The sequence below is a fragment of the Pongo abelii genome, chromosome 10 (assembly GCF_028885655.2).
Source record: "Pongo abelii isolate AG06213 chromosome 10, NHGRI_mPonAbe1-v2.0_pri, whole genome shotgun sequence".
NCBI classification, from domain to species: domain Eukaryota; kingdom Metazoa; phylum Chordata; class Mammalia; order Primates; family Hominidae; genus Pongo; species Pongo abelii.
Window position 1 is genome coordinate 40964527 of NC_071995.2, and position 21022 is coordinate 40985548.

The 21022-nt window shown below is 33.8% G+C and overlaps 1 protein-coding gene across 8 annotated transcripts in view; it reads right to left on the bottom strand.

Moving 5' to 3' along the window:
* Positions 1-1090: 1090 nt before the first annotated feature.
* ADAMTS20 (ADAM metallopeptidase with thrombospondin type 1 motif 20) overlaps positions 1091-21022 on the bottom strand; it is a 209498-nt gene continuing 189566 nt past the window's right edge. For 6 of the 8 annotated variants that reach the window (XM_054527153.2, XM_054527150.2, XM_054527149.2 and 3 more), the window contains 3 exons: positions 16596-16687; positions 4056-4160; positions 1092-1841 (listed from right to left, as the gene is read on the bottom strand). In XM_054527153.2, coding sequence (XP_054383128.1) covers positions 1752-1841; positions 4056-4160; positions 16596-16687 — 287 coding nt within the window. In that variant the 3' untranslated portion in view covers positions 1092-1751. Of the gene's footprint in view, positions 1842-4055; positions 4161-16595; positions 16688-21022 lie in introns of all 8 variants that reach the window. The other 2 variants (XM_054527154.2, XM_054527155.2) reach the window with 1 other exon arrangement.

Consider the following 21022-nt stretch of genomic DNA (forward strand, 5'->3'; position numbering starts at 1 on the left):
GCCTGGCCAACATAGTGAAACCACGTCTCTACTAAAAATACAAAAAATTAGCTAGGCGTAGTGGCAGGCCCCTGTAATCCCCTCTACTAAGGAGGCTGAGGCAAGAGAATCGCTTGAACTCAGGAGGCAGAGGTTGCAGTGAACCGTGATCGTGCCATGGCACTCCAGCCTGGGCAACAAGAGTGAAACTCCGTCTCAAAAAAAAAAAAAAAATTTAGAATTTCTGAAGTTTTAGAGTTATAGATCTTTGCAGTGAAAGTTCTTTTTTTAACATGTAAAGACAATAAAAACAAAGTGCTAATGAATTATAAAAATATATTTATTTAAATGTTTATCAATTGTAAGATTCTAGATATACATGAAAAGATTCCTGGAAAATGTCACACATTTTGTCTTAATGTTTGTAACTGGCTTAAGGCACATAATACAAATTACTTCTTTTGATACAGACATCTTCAAATGTTTAACCACATTGAAACAAAATTGCATTAGAGCTTTATATGGTACAATACATCTGTAATAAATGTTTGGGAGAAAAACACTTTGTGGGTAAAACAAGTACACTAGTATTCACTGGCAAAAATCTATTAGTAGATTCCATTTGGTTTTTTTTTTTTGGTTTTCAGAGTAGATTTCCATAGAAAAATATTATTTGTCTACATGTCTTTCAAAAGTGTATTATTATATAATACATGGTTAAATTATCTGCATGAAAAAAACTCTTAATACCCAAGAATTTGCCAATTAATAGTTAATTTTTATACTCCCTTATGTTCTGGCTTTGAGAAACCTCTGATATAAAATAACTTAAACATCTCTAATAAAACTTTTACATATGTAAATATATTTTTATGTTTACCAAAATAAGATCTTCAAAATTAAAAGAATTCTCACATATTTAATTAATAGAATACAGTACATAACTTTGAGAAAATAGATTTTTAAGGAATATATATACACATACAAGAATTATAAAGGCAAAACAGAATATAAACATTATAAAAACAATGTATTGTTCTTATAAGTACAATCAAATTTGAGGTAGATTTTAAAAATTAAATTATATCATATCTTTATTATACCCACAAAATTTTTTATTTACTATTTAATCCAAACATACATTTTTAATACACAATTTGTACCTCATTTTGAGGACTATTTTTTAATTGAAGCACCATAATCCACAAGCAAAAATTAAAGGAAAAATAAAACAAGGTATCTAAACTGTATGAGTAGAAAGTATAATGGCTCTGTGCTTTTTTATGTAACTATTGATTTGCTATTTGTCAGAAAAATTCAATAATGTTTATAGTAATTTTGAATGTTTATTATCCTAATATTTACTTGCTTCATTTTAGCAAGTAGAATAAACACTTCATTGTACAGTACAAAACTGAGCAGAGATTTACATGTGTGTTTATAGGTATAAAATAAGTGTGGTCCAGGCCAAGATGTTAAGAGCAATACTGCCTTGGTATAATTCATTCAGTCCTGGTATTCTCTATTATAAATTATCATGTTCTTTAAAAAATATCCTGATTAGATATAAAATAAATTAAGATAGCTCTTAAATTTATTTTATAGACCTTATTAAGCAGTGATCTGAATCCCTGATTAGCACCCTGAAAAAAAGGCAGAAACATATTGGACATGGAAATCTCAGGAAGGGAGAAATAAAGAAATGAGCACCAGTTCTTTGAATGTTCCAGAGAATATCTCCTTTTTAGGGCATACTTCCCCCTTCCAAATGTTCATATGACTTGAATTGGGAGACCAGTAGTCATGTGAGGAAGACACTTTCCACAGTACCCTCCACACTTGCCAAAAAATCTGGTTCCATCCTGAAAATTGGAAGAAGAAATACAGAAGAATCTTACACAAGCTGGTATCTGCATGCAAATAGCAGAAAAAGCAAATGCTTTGAATCATATGGCTGAAATCATTAGCAGAGGTTTCCTATAACAATTGCATTTGAGGTCAAATATCATGCCCCTTTTGATATTAGTTCAAATTGGTGGACATGGGAAAGTTAAAGGATATTAGATAACGTGAGATTCATATTAGCTAGTTGAATATTATATACCATACTATAATTTAGACAATTTAAATCTCGATTAAGATTTAAATCCAATCCACATATTTCAATCTCAATCCACATATTTTTCATCTAGGTATCTATTTGCTTCAGTGAGTTTATTAAAACCTCTCCCAATTTGCAATCCAGTATTTACATAATTTTATATAATAATCTCTTAGACAAAATAAAAGAAAGATATTGTACAAACTTGAGTTTAAAGGCATATAATTCATAATCTATCCCATTTATTTCAAGCATCTCGTGGAGGCATTAGAAACACTCTGGAAAAAAGTATAGAAGGTGGTAAAAATGGAGAAAATAAATAAATAAAAACTGGGCTGAAAGCAGTCATTAGAATTAGAAAAGAACTAAAATGGGAGATTGTTCCATAAGCAGAGCAGTTCACTGAGGAACAGGTGGCAGAGGTGGGATGAAGTGGGTTGGTCAAGACGTGATAGATGCCTTACATCTTTAGGTCTAAAAGTCAAGACTGAAGACATTTCCAGAACATGAGACAAAAATAGGTTGAACTCCTATCATATCTGGAAAAGGTAATTTTTTTAAATCTAAGGGAGTAAAGATAGAGAAGAAAGCTGTAGGTTCTTGGGACATTTTGAGATAGAAGAATGTTTTGAGACCAGAAGCTTTTGAAGTTACCTTTCTTTCTAAAGCAATTTTAACTCTGGAGAATCTAAGTACACAGAGAAGGGAATGGCAGTAAAATCTCGGAATTGTATAATTCCCTATTCCCTCTGTTGAAGTAAAAACTCAATCTTCATTAAACTTATTGGCAAAGGAAAATATGTTTGCATTTCTGTAAGTACATCTGGATTTTACCAGTCAGTTTCACACCAGGCATCAGATTTCAAGAAATAGTTATGTGCAACATTTTTGATTGAGATAGAACTTCTCAACGAAATAAATAATGAATTAATCTTTAGAACAGAAGTTAATAAAAACACAAATCCTTCGTTAAGCACAATTTTATCATCTTCAGAAATAGAATGTTTTAAAGGCTATGACTATCAGAATACTAAATTTCATTTATGAGAAATATTTATATAAATAGGAGTATAACAAAATTTACTTTTATCATAAGAAATAAAAGTCATAAAACATTAGAGTATACAGGGGCTGTTGCTGGTGCTAATTTATGTGCGATATAGGTGAGAACACATATAACCCAGATCCAGATTTACTATGGGCAGGGCTATGTTATCTAAGACACAATAATCATAAGTAATAGAAAGCATTTCATGAAGTGTACATGTTAGAACACCATACCTGCAGAAAATTAAGTGGATTCTACTTTGGATAACACAACATGTGCTATAGTTACAATAATTATATGAATAAACTATAAAAATAGTTATAACTATATATATATAAATACTACATAACAGTCTATATTTTTATAGATAAAATAACAATGTTATCTAGATAAAGATAGGAAAACATGAGTACAACATAAATACATAATCCTAATTCTTGAAAAAACTATGAAGAATATTTGTTAAATGACAAGTGTCTCCAACACCACCCCCATCACTAAAACTGTGAGGGAAGAAAACAAAAAATTTAACCCTCATTTTGAAATATTAAAACCTGTAAACCTTCAGTAATTAAAGTGTAGTAAAAAACATACCTTTTTTGAACATCTGTATTTCAAGTCATTAGCTCCAAACTTGAGATAGACAAAATCTATATGTCCTGGCATTTGGCAATTTATGTTCAAATATCTATAGCCCATATATGGATTCATAAGTATACAAAACCTCCACATGCACATTAATACAAATGAATCCCGTTTCATTTCATAAATTGATGTTGTGCTCCATTATATGTAATATACCCATTATATGCAATAACTCTTTAGTCATCAATTTCATATAGGTTTACATTTTAGGTAGAGAACCTTTAATGCTAGTTCACAGCTCAGAAGTATTTCAAACAGGCTTTTTGGTCCCGCAGGACTTACCTCTGATCTTCGTATGCTGACAGAGGTATAACTACCCTGAGCGAGCCACTTTGCTGTGCTGGATATCTTCATCCCAGTTCCTGCCAAATTAATGCTAAACTGTCCCTGGATTGTAAATAAAACAAAGAAAAATAGATGGAATTTACAAAATATTTAAGAATGCTCTTGGCTAAAAACATCTGAATAGGAATTATATAAGGATGGACTCAAAATACTCTTCAAGGGTCTTTTATAAAATGAAAGAATGTCGATACAACTTTACTGTAAAGAAAATGAACCAGTTAAGGACTTTGAAAACTGATTACAAATAAGTCTTCTCAATTGCAAGTGACAACTGAATTAATACTATATAATGTTATTTGTGGAGAAGTAACTCTGCCCAACTCTAGGACTCTATGATTTGACAACTAGAACTAATGGTCCTGTAGAAATTAGCAAGTCCTGACAGAAATAGTGTTCATGGGGACCAACATTTGCTGCACTTTAACATTTCTACACATTCCATTTTTGACTCTTCATTGCTAACTTCTATGATGTTTCACCTATTTGACATATTTTCCAGAATCTCTGTTATTGCCCCATTCCTTTTGTGGTAAGAATATTACTTCTTAACTCACCACACAAAACTATCTAATATAGTATTATTGTCCTGGCAATTACATCCATTTTAAACACCAGAAACAGTGTGTAGATGTGTGATGCCACATGACTTACACACATTATGGTGTGTGGGTCCCCTATGAGCTTCATGATCTAATTCTTTCCAAGTACAGGACCATTTTTATGTCAAAATATTTCAGACTATCTTTGTTAACAATTAAACTGTAAATGTTAACTGAGAAAATGTGTTATTAAAATGGGTAACATTTGTGTCATATTTATATAATTTTACAGAACAGATTTAAACATTGAAAAGTAGAACTGCAAACAAGTTCAATCTACTGATAATGTTCAGTATGCATGTAGATTCAGAACAATATTAAGACATTCTTTAATTACCTCACAATATCTCAATGGCTTAAGACTCATGAATCTTGAGCAAGATTGTGATGAAACACTGGATTTTATATTATATGAATGAAAATATTATCTTGTCATAAAAGCAAAAGCTAAATGAACTCTCTGTATATATAATGTGAATTATTAATATTGCTAAAACAATTAGATATCAATTTAGTCATTAACTTGGATTTCTTAGCAATCTTATACTGTATATTTCTCATTTAAAAACAAATAAAGATCAAATATTTGCATAAAACAATGATAATAAATGGAGAATTTTCCATTGCAGAAATAATTAATTTTAGATAAATTTCAAAGAAAATGTATCATATACAACATCACTTGGTTATGAAATTTAGAATACGAACTCTATGTCAGCTTCATTGCTATATTCCCAGAGCCCAGAACAGGGCCTAAGTTCTCAATAAGTGTTTCTGAATGGATGAATTAAGTGCAGCATTAAAAACATTAAATAGTAGTATTATAAAAATAAATACACAAATACATATATAAAACTCTTCAGACTCTATGATAATGAATGACACTAAAACCAGACAAAGTCGTATTTTATGTTCACAAATATTTGAATAAAAAGAATTGATTCTTAGGATATATTATTCTATTTGATACTTACTCAACCTGATACAGGTTTTGCACTGTATACCTCCCATCTCACATTCCTTCTCAGATGATAGGTTTTTCACCAAATAAAGTTATTAAAAACTGAAAATATATTCTACCATGTAAATTTCTTGTAACCAGATGCTCCTTGAGTGCTCGGATTGGGCCATGCAACCTAATACTGTTGTTCCATTCTTCCATTTGTTCTCTACCTCCCTGATCAATGTGCCTTAAAAATATTCAAATGTGTACACACTGGAAGTAAAAGGAATAAATCTGACTGACTACTGAGAGCCTTAGGTGGTCACTAACACAATTAGTTGAGTCTAGAACTATCGATTGTTCCATTTCTCTGGACTAATTTTCATGAGCTTTACTTCCGTTCTTAGTCCTCACTTAAAAAGCTACATAATATGATCTCAAAAAAAAATGGTAAAACCATTATCTAAAATTTGGTATGATGTTGACAGAGCTACAAATACATCTCACTCAGTTGTTCAAAATTAACTGACTGGCAGACATGGTGTCAAGTACCATGAAAGTTCAGACAGATCTCACTCTACATCTGTTAAGTGAAATAGCATATGTACCTAAAAAAAGTAATTCAACAAGAGAAATATAAGTGCCATAAAAAGGTACTTATACATTCCTATAGGATTTTAGAAGTAACAAATGAGTGTGAATAAGTTTGTTAATTAATTCCAATACTTCACTTAAGATTAAAATTTAAACCTCAAACCTAATCTTTAACCTAAAAATTAGTTCAACATACGAGGTCCTCTCTCTCTCTCACTGTCTCTCTCTCCATACATGCATATGTAGTATGAAATGTCAGGAGAGTAGATACGTAGTATGAAACTTATCTCCTCTTCTACTCTCCTGACATTTTGAAGAAGCAGCCACTACACAAAGTAAAATTCCAGTAGCCAAATCATAAATGGAAGGTAAAATGATTCAAAAGACCTAGGAATTCCATAAATTGGTATGTTTATTCTTGAGTAACTGGCTGCATCAAAGAAAAAGGTAAGTATGGGTATAAGATAGAGGAGAAGCATATAGGTAGATGCAAGTTTTAATGTTTCACTTCTTGGATTGACTGGTTGGTTCATGTGTGCTCATTAAATAATTATGTCTTACAGTTTTTAAATGTAACTGTACACATTTTATTATGTATGCAATCTGTAGATCTAATATAATACCAATACAAATTTTCCACCCAGAATCTTTGTAGATACAGAGAGTTGATTCTAAAATTTATATAGAAAGGCTATGGATTTAAATAGTCGTAATAAGCTTACAAAAGAAGAATGAAGCTGGAGGACCCATACTACTTTAACACTTATCATAAAGCTATCCTAATCAAGACGTATGGTGTTGGTGAAGACAGAGACATGTAGAGCAAAGGAAAAAAAAGACCCACATAAATATGGCCAATACTTTTGACAAAGGTAGAAAGGCAAATAAGTGGAGAAAACATTGTCTTTTCAACACATGGTGTTAGAACAGTTGTCTATCTATATATTTTTGACTCAGACAAAAAATCAAGTCTATGAATCCCTCAGACTTAATACAAAATTTAATTCAAAATAATTTGTAGGTCTAGGTATAAAGCATAAAACTATAAAAAGTTTTTGAAGAAAATTTCCAAAAGGAGAAAAATCTTAGTAATTTGAGTTTAATGATTTCTCAGAAATGACTCTAAATGTACACTCCATAAAAGAAAAATTTGACTGTATTAAAATTGAAAACTGCTTTATGAGAGATACTTAAAAGAAAGAAAAGACAAGGTTCGGACTAGAATGCCGTATCCAACAGAAGACCAGAACATATAAAAAAACTCAAAACTCAACAGTAAGGAAACAAACAACTCAATTTTTAAAATGAGTAAGGCTTGAAAACACATATCACCGGCCGGGCGCGGTGGCTCACGCCTGTAATTCCTGCACTTTGGGAGGCTGAGGTGGGTGTATCACCTGAGGTCAGGAGTTCAAGACCAGCCTGGCCAACAGGGTGAAACCCTGTCTCCACTAAAAATACAAAAATTAGCCGGGCGTGGTGGCAGTTGCCTGTAATCCTAGCCACTCAGGAGGCTGAGGCAGGAGAATTTCTTGAACCTGGGAGGCAGAGGTTGCAGTGAGCTGAGATTGTGCTACTGCATACCAGCCTGGGCGACAGAGCATGACTCTGTCTCAAAAAAATAAATAAATCAATAAAAATAAATTTTAAAATGAGCATAAAAAGACAAAGGACATAAAAAGAGAGCAGGGGTTGCAATGTTGATAAAAGACATGGAGAATTTGAGTCTCCAATCATTAAACCATGACAAGGAAGTGCTAAAAGTAATAATCCATAAAGAAGACATAACACATAATCAATATTATGTATCAAATCATACAGGATAACTTTCATGAAGCAAAAACTATGAGATATGCACGGAGACACAGACACACCCTAATAATAGGAAAAATCAATATACCACTTCCAGTAACAAGAGAGGTCAAGTGAACAGAAGTAAGGACATGATGTACACAATGTGATCGAAAGGGCAGATCTTATGGATATATATTAAACTCTACACCCTGATCATAGTGAATACACATTCCAAATATCCAACAACTGACTCTTAACATTCAAACTGGATGCTGGCCATGACCCACTGACATTAGCCGAATTCAATGATTATTTCTCTTACTTTTATGTAATTACCAACCAGTTAAAGAGATCCACATTACTTTTGTTTTTTAAAAGTTTTTGTGGCTTTGCAAAAAGTACAAAACATTTACTTCACTTTACTTTCGACATATGCATTCTAAAATCACACCACACTCCTTAACTTCATCTCATATTGCAATGTGGCAAAGTTTATTTTCCCTAAAGAGTGCCATATGTGTCCGTGCTCTTTTTAGCATTCCTATCCCAGACTATCCTGTCACATGCAAACACAGAGGATTTGGGTTTGATGAATCCCAAACAACAGAATAAGTTCTTTCTGTGACATCAAGCATCTGGAGAGTATTCATGCAAATGCTGTGTAACATAACACAGAATCTGGTTTATATATTACAGAACATCTCCAAAAATATTGGGCAGTTTGTATTTTTGGTAACAGTAGCCTCAAGGAGATAAATACAGGCTGAATATAGATGGGCATAGCTCCTTTTGACAGCATGTGTCTATGCCCAATAACAACCAATTTTGGAAATGGAGCTTTGCATTTCAGAAACGCCTAGAAAACCATGCAAGAGAGATATCTCGCCCCAGTGGGCAGGAAGAGCATTTTATTGCTGGTTCTGCCTACGACTTTCTTCAGGATCTTGGACAGACTGTTAACATAGAATGTCTGTTTCTTCAGCTATAAACCGGGCAATCGCAGTTTATAGCTATATAACTTTTTCAAGATCTTATAGGGAAAAAAGAGGATTACAGAGACTTTGGAGAAAGGGAGTTAGAAAGAAATGGAAATAGCTATCTTATGATTTAAAAACCTGATTGTGCAAATATCTCATTGAAATTCCATGTACATGAAAAAATATTTTATTTGTAATAATTGGACTTATGTTAAGATATTTCCTATAAGAAAAGCTCGTTAATAAAATAAAATAAAATTTTAATTCCACTTGCCAGTTATATTATTTACTTGTATATGCGTCTCCTGTCATTTTCTTGATGTCTCATTGACCAGACCTTTCCCAATTCAACATGTAATGACAAGGACCAGATTTCCAGAACTGGGTGACCTTTCCAAAGTAACAACATTTGTTAGGCCTTGTATTAGCAGACTAGGTTGCATTGTCAATTTACTTATCTCTAATTACATCAAATATATGACCAGAAGGCACAGCTTAAAAGGAGGATGGGTTGTTGGACAAAGTTGACCAGTCTTGAAATAAGTTAACCATTGTAGAATGTATAATCTCCATTTACAAGAGTTGAAATGGATGTGTCACCAACAAAAGATATCCACATATCAAGGAAAAAACAGTTTAGAATGTTAAAAGTTTTAGATTACACACCCTTGACTTAAGAACAGGTATGAAAAGAGACAGTAGTAGGTCAGAGTCACCATGTTGGAGGCAGGTATTCACCATCAATATGGGTGAAATAGGGAACTGGGAAGAAGAATGGACATAAATAGGACTAACCAGTCTCAAAGATTGAATGAGAACATAGGATTCCTCTGCAAAGCTGCCTGCTTTTAAAAATACAATCATGTGAGGAAGCACTTCTAGAATGGTGATGTGAGGAGCCTGTGGACACTCTCTCCAAGGTAAAACAAACATGACTGGTGAAAATGATAACTATAACCAACACTTAAAGTCTCTGAAATTTGTTCTATGGTTATACAGAAAATGGAGAAACATTTATTCAAGAAAATCTTCTTCAAGAAGACATTTACTCAAGAAGAAAATCAAGAAGATCTTCTTCTTGATTTCACCACACCAACATGGCACATGCATACATATGTAACAAACCTGCACGTTGTGCACGTGTACCTTAAAACTTAAAGTATAATTAAAAAAAAAAAAAAAGATGAAAAGGGGCCAAGAGCCAGGGAATGCAGGCAACTTCTAGAAGCTGGAAAAGGCAAGAAAACAGATTATCTCCTAGAGCCTCCAGAAAGGAATGCAGCCCTGCTGACTCCTTGATTTTAGCCCAGTAAGACCCATTTCAGATTTCTGACTTTTTTAACTGTTAAATAATAAATCTGTGCTACAAAAAAAAAAGAATGTCTATTAAATCTAGGTAAGAACAGTGAGAACCTGTGGCATCTGAACCATGACTCACCCTCTTTTCCTCCCACCTCAGCAAGATGATCATTCTAATCATGGTGAATGCAGTTAAGGATACAGGACTCCATTTCCCCCTAGCTCCCTGTTAAGGCTATGGTTTCTCTTTGAGACAGGCAGGCCACCAGCATTTCTCATCCCACCCAACTCTGTACTGCAGAAGTTGTATAATAGGCAAGAGTAGCTGAGAGTCTGAAGCTCCCTTCTTCCACCCAGTCCCTACTCATAGAGCAGTCAATCTATCCCAGGCATGGTAGATCAAGCACACTAGGCCTGAAATGTCTGCACAAAAAATCATTGGTAAGGCAGACACTCCATGCTGAAAAGGTCAAAAGCCAAGAAGACCAGGGATTACTGCCATGACTCGGCACTCCATTTATAGAGCAGGGTGTTACTCTGAAGAAAGGGCCACTGTCCCTGTCCCCAGATCCACAGTATTGCAGAGCTTCTTCCCAGGGAGAGAATCAAGTTGTAAAAATAGGAAATTCACTAGCTTTTCCTATTGTGACTAGCTTATTTGGAATAAAACCTGGAGAAGTTCAAGTTTAGGTACTCTATAGAAAAGAAGATTTTAGTGGTGTGTTGTTAAGAGGAGGGTACTAGCTCAATGAAGGCAAATGGTAGATAAGATTGAAGTTTAACGGAGAGAACCAGGGAATGAGGCAGCTAAGAAAGGCTCTTTTTGGGGACTTTCCTGATCTCAAAAACAGGCTATAAGACTAATTGAGGCCATGGGGCCTCTATTTAATTGGATCAGATTATGGAGTTATTTATGCCCCCAAAATATTGTTGAAAGAATAGGGAAATCATCTAGCAATTAGTGGAGACTGAGAGTTAAGCATGATATCAGTAGAGACAGACCACGCATAAACTCAACACAATTTCAGGGAAAGAGAACTGAAGAAAGCCCAGCTAAGACTATTGTTATCCCTGAAGGAGAGGAGCATCACAGTCACTGTGCATGCCCAAGACTGTGCCCGCTGAGGAGTAACATCAAAGGCTGCACACTACAGGGGAAATAGAATTCACTGAAACAGTTCAGCCCGGTATTTAAAAGAATACACAAACAAAGAAGTAAACAATAACCATAACAAGAAGCCTCAGAAGGGAGGGTGAAATCAGTAATCACAGTTGTCAAAATATAGTACCTAAAATGTCCAGTTTTCAATAAAATTTATGAGGCATACAAAGCATGATGCATACACAGGAAAAAAGTCAAGAAAAACTTCCTTTGAGAGATATCAGATGTCAGACTAAGCAGACAACAACTTCAAAGCAGCTAATATAAATATGTTCAAAGGACTAAAGAAACCATGTTTAAAAAAGTAAAAGGAGGTATGATAACTGTCTCATCAAATAGAGAATAACAATAAAGATGAAGATATCATATTTTACAAAGAGTCAAAGGAAAACTCTGAAGATGAAAAGTACAATAATCAAGATTAAAAAATTCACAAAGGGGCTGAAATTGTCTACTGGAGCTAGTAGAATTGGCAAACTTAAAGGGATGTTAATGATGCAATCTGAAGAACTGAGAGGAAAAAAGAAGAAAAATGAACAGGGCCTCAGAGGAGTGAATGCACACCATTAGGTGCACCAATATATGCATAATAGAAGCACCAAAAGGAGAGAAGAATTAAAAAGAGCAGAGAATATGTTTGAAGAAATAATGACTGAAAATTTTCCAAAATCAGTGAAACAGATTAAAATAATGACTGAAAACTTTCCAAAATCAGTGAAACATATTAATTTACCCATCCAAGAAGCTTAGTAGACTCCAAGCCAAGTAGACACAAAGAGAGGCACATCAAATATGACACAGTAAAGACATTGAAAGACAAATGCAAAGAGAAAATCCCCAAAAACACCAAGAGAAAAATGACCACATCCATGGAACCCAATAAGATAAACAGCTGACATCTATTATCTACTTAGAAGTCAGACAGCAGTGTGATGACATATTCAAAGTGCTGAAAATAAAAAACTGTACATCAGTAATTTTTAATAAGCAAATCTATCATTCAAAAAGGAAGGCAAAATAAAGACACTCCTAGATAAACAAAACTGAGAGGACTTCTTGCTATCACATCTACTTTACAAGACATACTAAAGGAAGTTCTTCAGGCTGAAATCAAGTAACATCAGACATTAATACAAATCAACATAAAAAAATCAAGAGTACTGATAAGGTTAATTATGTAGATAATTATAAAATACGCTATAATTGCATATGTCTTCACTTTTCTTATTTTAAATGATTTAAAAGCAATCGTATAAACCAAGGTGTATATAATTATATTATTGACCTGTAATATGTAGACATGTAATATATTTGACAATAATGGCACAAATAAGACAGGTGGAAGCAAAGCTGTTTTAGAGTTAGGAAATGACACAAGACGATAAGTCAAATCCACAGGAAGAAATAAAGAGAACCAGAAATACTAAAAGAGAACGTTTACGTAACAAACTCTATGAATATACAATTGCTCTGTCTTCTCTCATATTATCTAAAAGACATAAAATTATTTAAGTTAATATAATAACAATATGTTGCAAGTTTGTTGCCTTTATAAATGGTATATGTATAACAAACATAGCAGAAAAAGAGAAGAAATAGGTCATTTTTAGTAGTACTGTCTTTATATTTCACTGGAAAGAGAGGAATGTTCAATAGTAAAATGTAAAGTACATTCTGATAAGACATATATTGTAAGCCTTTGAATAACCACTAAGAAAGCAATTCAAAAATAATGAAAAAATTGAGGAAATTAAAATGTTACACTAGAAAACATTCATTGAATAAAAAGAAAGCAGTAAGGAGGAACAGTTGAACAAAGACAACATGAAACATATAGAAAACAAAAAGTAAAATGGCAGATGTAAATCCAGACATAGCGATAGTGACGTTAAAAAAATCCAGTCAAAGGCAGTAATCCAACAAAATACTCTATAAGAGACATTCTTACGAGCCAAAGATATAAATAAGTTGAAAGTAAAGGGATGAAAATATATACAGCAATTCTAACAGAGCTGGAGTGGCCACACTAATATCAGATAAATTAGCCTTTAAAACAAAAACATTACTGCAGATAAAGAATATTTTATAATAATAAAAAGGTCAATATGTTAGGAAGTTATGACAGTTATATATTCGTGTACAACAAAATCTCAAAATAAATGAAACAAAACAAAGTACATAAAAGATTGAATTGAGAAACAGACAATTTAAAAATAATAGTTGTAGAGTTTCAGCAGAAGATCAACAAGAAAGGAAGAGTTGAACAACACTACAAACCAATAAGGTCTGTAGTCTATAGAACACTTCACCCAACAACAACAGAATGCACATTCTTCCCAAGAATGTATTGAATGTTTTCCAGGACAAACTATATGTTATGCCATAAAATAAGCCTCAATAAATTCAGTGGATAAAACAACACAGAGTGTGTTTGCCAGTCAATATAAAGGTTGAAATCCAAAAAAAGAAAATTTGGGAAATTTACAAATATGTGGAAATTAAACTCCACACTCTTAAATAACCAATATGTCAAAGACATAACTATAGATAATAGAAAATAAAATAAATGAAAGGAAACACACAACATACCAAATATTTTGGGATGCAACAAAAGAATCGATTAAAGGAAAATTTATGACTACAAATGCCTATATTTAAAAGGAAAAACAATCTCAAATCAATAATCTACCATTCTACCTTAAAACACTGGAAAAAGAAGAGCAGAGGATTGTAAGGGAATACTATGAACAATGTGTGACAACCAATTAGTCAACTTAGATAAAAAAACAAATTCCTAAAGAGACATAACTACCAAAACAAATTCAAGAACAACAAAAATTTGAATACATCTATAATAAATAAAGAGAGTAAATTGGTAATTAAAACGACTTTCACGAAGAAAAGCCCAGGCTCAGATGGCTTTGCTGGTAAATTCTACCAAACATATAAAGAATAATTTTTTCGCAAACTCTTCCCAAACAGTACAAGAGGAAAAAACACGTCCCGCTACATTCTATAAGGCCACTATTTTTGTGATACCAAAATGAGACAGATATCACAAGAAGAAAAAGATACAGCAATTTCTACTACAAATATGAATGAAATATTCTCAAAAAATAGTAGCAAACCAAATTTAGCAATATATGAAAATAATTACACCCCATGACTAAGTAGGATTTATCACAGGAACTCAAGGTTGTGTTTCAACATACAAAAATAAATCAGTGTGGTAACACTCTATCAATCCAGTAATGGACAAAAACCACAGGATCTTCTCCACAGAAAATCCAACATCCTTTTATAATCACACTTAAGCTAGAAACAAAAGGGTATGTCCTCAACCTGATCAAGGACATCTAGAAAATACTCCTAGCTGACATACTTAACATACACATGAAACTAACATACTTACTGCTGAAGGACTGAATGCCTTTTGCCTAATATTGGAACACAAGGATGTTCACTCTTGCCACTTTTATTCAGTATTGTAATAGAAGATGTAGTCAGCACAATAAAACAAGATAAGGAAATAAAAGATATCTAGATTGAGGAGGAAGTAAAATTATCTTTATTCACAGATGACATCACTGTGTATAAAGAAAATCCTAAGTAATCTACTGTTACAACTAATAAATGAGTTCAGCAAAGTTGCAGAATACAATATCAATCCATACAAATATAGGCAAAAATTGATTATTTATTTGGGCCCCAGATTTGGGTTCTCCTTACCAACCACTCTACCTGTCAAAGCCTTCTTAATGTTGAGCTGGAATCTACTGCCCTATTAATGCCTCCTGGAGGAACACACACGACCTCACTCCTCTTTCATGGTAGTTCTTTAAATATGTAAAGATCGTTACCATTATCTCCCACTCTTTTCCTGGCTACCTTCTCCGTTTTCCTTAGTTGACATGATTTAAACCCTTCTTTCTTTCCTGTGATCTCCTCCTACTCCTAAATAGATTGAAAATGATGTTTTACGGACAGAAATTTTAAAATAACTGTAATGTTCCAGTGTCAAATAAAAATAAATCCTTCAGTCTTGCTATTTTGTTTTGGAAACTTACGATTATATTAGGTTGTTTATAAATCACTCCCTGCTCTAAAGGAGTCATACTGAACTCATGCTGGGCGAAGAAACACCTATGTCTTTTTCATGTAACATCACCACTTTCTGTTTGAGTTTCTGGACCTAAGTTAAGATGTATAGATTTATTCAGGTTCTTACTCATTTTAGCCTGTAGTTCTAGTGTCTCTTGATATCCTTTAAGTTCTCTAACAGAAAATGTCCTCTCTTCCTATATAAGTGAATCTTAGATGTCATATAATGAAAATTATAAGTGGAATAGTCTAAGAAGAGATGCCTATGACAAACTATTAACTACTTCTCTTCAAAATGATATCAATATAGTAATTACCACTTGTCTTAGGTAGTAGATTTGATTCATATATTCAATTAGCAATGAGTCACCTAAAAGTGCTATATTCATCTAGCTTACAATTCTTCATCTATCATAAAAATGTTCTTTTCATTATCTATGTAAAATCTCTAGTTAATAATGTGAGATAAATTTTCTTCTAGGAAGCATGCTCTATATTGGAAATCATGGAAATGACATAAGAGTGTGTGAAGAGAACTCTAGAAATAAAGGATAAAAGCAAGAATAAAAATATGAAAATGTATTCAATATACATTTTATTGATAATAGACTGTCATTTGGAGGATGTTACAGACCCAGGAAGCTAATAGAACTGATGTCAGCAGAAGTGTATGAAAGTCACATGCTTGTGATCTGTTCCTTTGCCTTTTGACAAATATCTATTCATTTCCATGGACTGAACGGAAAGATGAAGAAACTGATAACATATTATGGAAGAAGAAATAGAATCTGTTTAAAATTATTGTTATACCTTTTAAACAAACCCAAAATTGGCAAAGATGCGTTTCCTCCAAAGGTTATCTATAATCTTTGAAACAAAGTGCATATACGAAGCTTTGCATTTCTATTTACTTATGTTTCTTGCAATATTCTGGTTAAAAAAATGAATTAAGAGAAGCTATAATTTTTTTCACAATGAAAGAAAATTAATCAAACAAATATGAACTACCTGTGGGCATCTGAAAGCACTGTAGCAATCTCCAGCTGTGGCAAATGGAACTGCATTTCCAAATATTGTTTTGGAAAAAAGAAGGTCCGTAACTAGAAAATAATAAATAAAACTCTTTAGCATGGAGACAATAATGCAATCTTTGTTGTCAAACACAGAGTTTTCATATTACTTACTTAGTAAATATACATATTCATATATTAATTTTAAAATTTTAAGCACAAATGCCACAATTCTAGTATATCATAGAATAGGCTCTCATTGAACAAATTTTGTTTAATACAAAGATGTTCATATCATAAATTGCCCTAACAAATGGCAAGCACATTTGTAATTAAACAGAAGAGTTAAAACTAAATAAATGCATTATTACATTTGAAGTCATAGAATATCTGAAATAGGTAAAGTGGGGTCACGAGCAAAATCACTGGAGAAAAAAAGGTTATGTAAACATAAATGACAAAACAATAAAATTGAATGCTTACAGACAGCATATATAAAAATTCATTTAGGTTATTCAAAATCTCTCCACAAAAAAGTATGCCATTTTCTTTTATTCGTGTCTTATTGCATTATGTTATTCTTTTTATTTTTTTCAAACTTACTTTTGCTAACAGTGTTAGCAAAATTTCCTCACTGGTAATAATGCTGAAGAGTCTACATAAAGTATCAAAAATAGAGCCATTGGATTAAAACAGGCTGGAAGGAACCCTAAAAGTCAGCTGCTTCAATCACCTATTCATGTTTGAATCAAATATTATCCCAACCAAATCATCTAGCCAGTGGCTGTCACCTCCACTATGTATTCCAAAGCTCTTCACTTTCAAGACTGCAAAATCACTGCATGTCCCAGGATGACATCAGTCCTTCAGAGGCAAGTCCCAAAGGTAGCATTTCTGGAAATATTTGTCATATCTCCAAAAGGCAATTTCAAAAACTGGGAAGCTCTCCATGGTTTACCAGAGCCAGCTTGTACCAAATAGTGAGAGCCAACTGTGTGCATTTCTTCCCAAGCCCAGGTACAATGAGGTCATGTTGGTAGCTTATGATTGGTCAGGGTGGGAATATACACACCATGTATATATTAGTGCCTAACACCACAAATTAGACTTTTTCTTCCCTGGATAACTGGTCGTCATTCATCTGCACACCACTATTTATTTGTGGCATTTGTGGGTTAGGCTGGGGCAGAGCAGAGACACAACTTTCAAAGCATCTATTGTTACTAACTCCAAAAGCATGTCAGTCAACAGCCAGTGTCATCAGCCAATTACAATTCAATGATGACTCATAAGTATATGTTCCAGTCCACCTGACTCTGATGAGTTACAGAACATATATCAAACTCCTATTGGGCATCATTACTTGGATGACCCACAGATATCTGTAATTTAACATGTTCAAAGCTAAATGCATTATCTTTTTCTCCAAATTTATTTGCCCTGCTCTATTTCCCATTTCACTAAACTGTACTACCATCTGTCTTGTTATTTTAGAAACCTTTCTAAATATTCCATGTCACTAATTCTCACACCCCTTCTATCAGAAAATCCTGTAGTGTCTACCTCTTTAATATTTCTCAAATAGGTATCCTAATCCATGTTCCCAGTACTCATCACTTTTTATCTGAATTGTTACATTTGCTTCCTAATCATTTTTCATGGATACAATCTGTTCTGCCTCCAACCAACTCTATTCCTTCCCCTGCTTATGCCTTTATGCCTTTATTCCAATGGCTCCTATAACTTGCAAGATAAAACTCAATCGTATAGTTTAGTATACACTGTTCTTCATGATCTGCTCCCTGCGAACTTCTCTAATAAGCTACCATCCCCCAACCTACATTTGATTTATGTTAGACAAAAGTAGACTGCTTTTTATTCTCTGATATCACCAAAATGCTTCTCCCTTCCATGCTTTTGTTCATGCTTCTCCCTCCTCCTAAAACTCATTTTTTTCCTCTTTTGTTAACTCAAAGTTGTCTTGAGATTGTTCAAACTATCTGTTCCTATAAACCTCTTGAGAAAAGCGAGGACTTTTAATTCAACAGATACTTATTTACAATATATTTTGCATTGGGCAGTATTATAGATATTGCGAACACAACAGTGGGTGAAACAGAGGCCAATGGAACCTGAGTCTTACCAGGAAGAGACAAGTTGTAAAACAAATATTACAGTATGTTAGGGGTGATACTTGCTATGGAAAGAAAATAAAGCAGATAATAGAATGGGGAGGAAGAGAATTTAGTGGTGGAGAGTGGTTCTGGATGGTCTTATTTAGAAGATAAATTTCAGCAGAGACCCAAAAGAAATGAAGGGGTAAACCACACAGACAGCTACAGATGAATGTTCCTGGCAGATGGAACAGTAAGTGCGACGGCCTTAAGATGGGGGCATGCCTGGTGTGTTCAAGAAACAGCAAACAGGCCACTGTGTCTGTAGTAGGAGTGATGACGGGGCTCGGGGTAGCAGAAAACTGAGAGGGAATAGAGGTGGGAAGGTCATGGTGACTTTTGTTGACCAGTGAAATGCACAATTTTGTCCATAGCAGCATGCACATTGAAAATTCACCTGACAGAAGTTGATGGTGAATTACATGTGGGTGTGGAAGAAAGGTAGAAGTTGAAGATGTTGCTAGGTTTTAGCTAGACTAAGTAGAATATTATTGGTGGCATTTACTGCAGTGGTAAACATTTGGGTTTGACAGCAGGTTTGGCGGGAAATATTAGAAGTTCAGTTTTGGATACATTTAGTTTGACATGCCTATTAGACATTCATATGAATATGCTGAGTAGACAGTTGGATTTTGGAGGTTACGGTAGCAATCCAAGTTGGAAATGTGCATTTGGGACTGTCATTTAATAGATGGTACTTGAAATCTATAAATTTAATGAGATTCTCAAATAACAACTGAATCCTATAGCTCCTCAACATTCAGAGTTGTAGACGATTAAGAATAACTTGCCAAGTCGAGAAACAGTGAGAAAGACAGGAGAAAGAGTGGTCAAGAAAGGCACAAAACCATTAGAGGATGGTGTCCTGGGATCCGAATGCTGCTGATGCATCATGTAAGATGGAAAACAAGACTTTATCATTGAATTTAGGGAAACAGGTTATTGATGACTTTGATAAGGACTGTTTCCTGGAAGTGATATGAATAAGAGATTGATTAGAGTATAGCATGGGGAAAGAGAAATTGGAGAGTGAAAATTATAACTCATTTAAGAAATTTTACTATAAATGAACACAGAGAAACTGGACAGTGGCTGGCTGGAAGGGTAGAGGTCAAGATGATTTGCTCGTGATTATGATGAAAGAAATAAAATATTTCTCTATGAAGAATTTAAATGATTCAGCAGCAGAATTGAGGATGTGAGAGAGATTAGGAAATATGCTGAAATAATGTTCTTGAGTAGGTACAAGGCACTGAGCCTAGAGGACAAACTGCAGGATTTGCCTTGAATGGGAGCATGAAGAGTTCATCCAGAGTAAACAGGAGAAAGCAAAGGAGATAGGTAAAGATTCAGGTAGGCTGGTAGATGTGGCAGTGGGAACTTGAGCAATTCCCTTCTGGTTCTTATTTTCTCAGTGAAATAGCGAGCAAGATCACCAGCAGTGAGTTAGTAGAGTGGAGGTATTAAGAATTTTGAAATTTGAAGCTATAGGAGAAGGTATAAGTTAGACATTTAGAAAAGTAGGAGAGAGAATGGACTAGGAAAGTGCAATGGATTATTTGGCAGTGCCATGGATCTGTGTAAGCTTAGCACTCATGTGTTTAAAATGGTATCAGTCAGAAGGGCTGTGTATTATTTGCCACATTCAGTTTTATGCTGCAAGCACAGAATGGGTGGAGATTTAATTTAATCAAGGCTGGATTTTTACCATGCAAGTTTGAGGAAGAAAAAGAGAGGAGAAACTCTATATATTTGACATTGTATGCTCTAGGCCCAGACCAATGCCTGGCAAAATGGCAGCTTTGTTAAAAAGCAGTCTAGTTAACAGCAAATAAGCTACTGAGTGTCTATTAGAAACTTAGAGTGCTAATAACATACTTATAACCATACACATCATTAAATAATAACCAATATTTATAGAGCATGTACTCTATCAGGGATGTCTAATCTTTTGGCTTCCCTGGGCCACACTGGAAGAAGGATTGTCTTGGGTCACACATAAAATACACTACCACTAAGAATAGCTTATGAACTAAAAAAAAGTCACAAAAAAAAATCTCAAAATGTTTTAAGAAAGTTTACAAATTTGTGTTGGGCCACATTCAAAGCCGCCCTGGGCCACATGAGGGCTGCAGGCTGTGGGTTTGACAAGCTTGTATTATATGTAAAACTATGACTAGATATGTTAGAAATATCATCTCTTAATCCTCACCAAACAAGAACAAAAAAAGAAGGAAAGAAAAAGGAAATG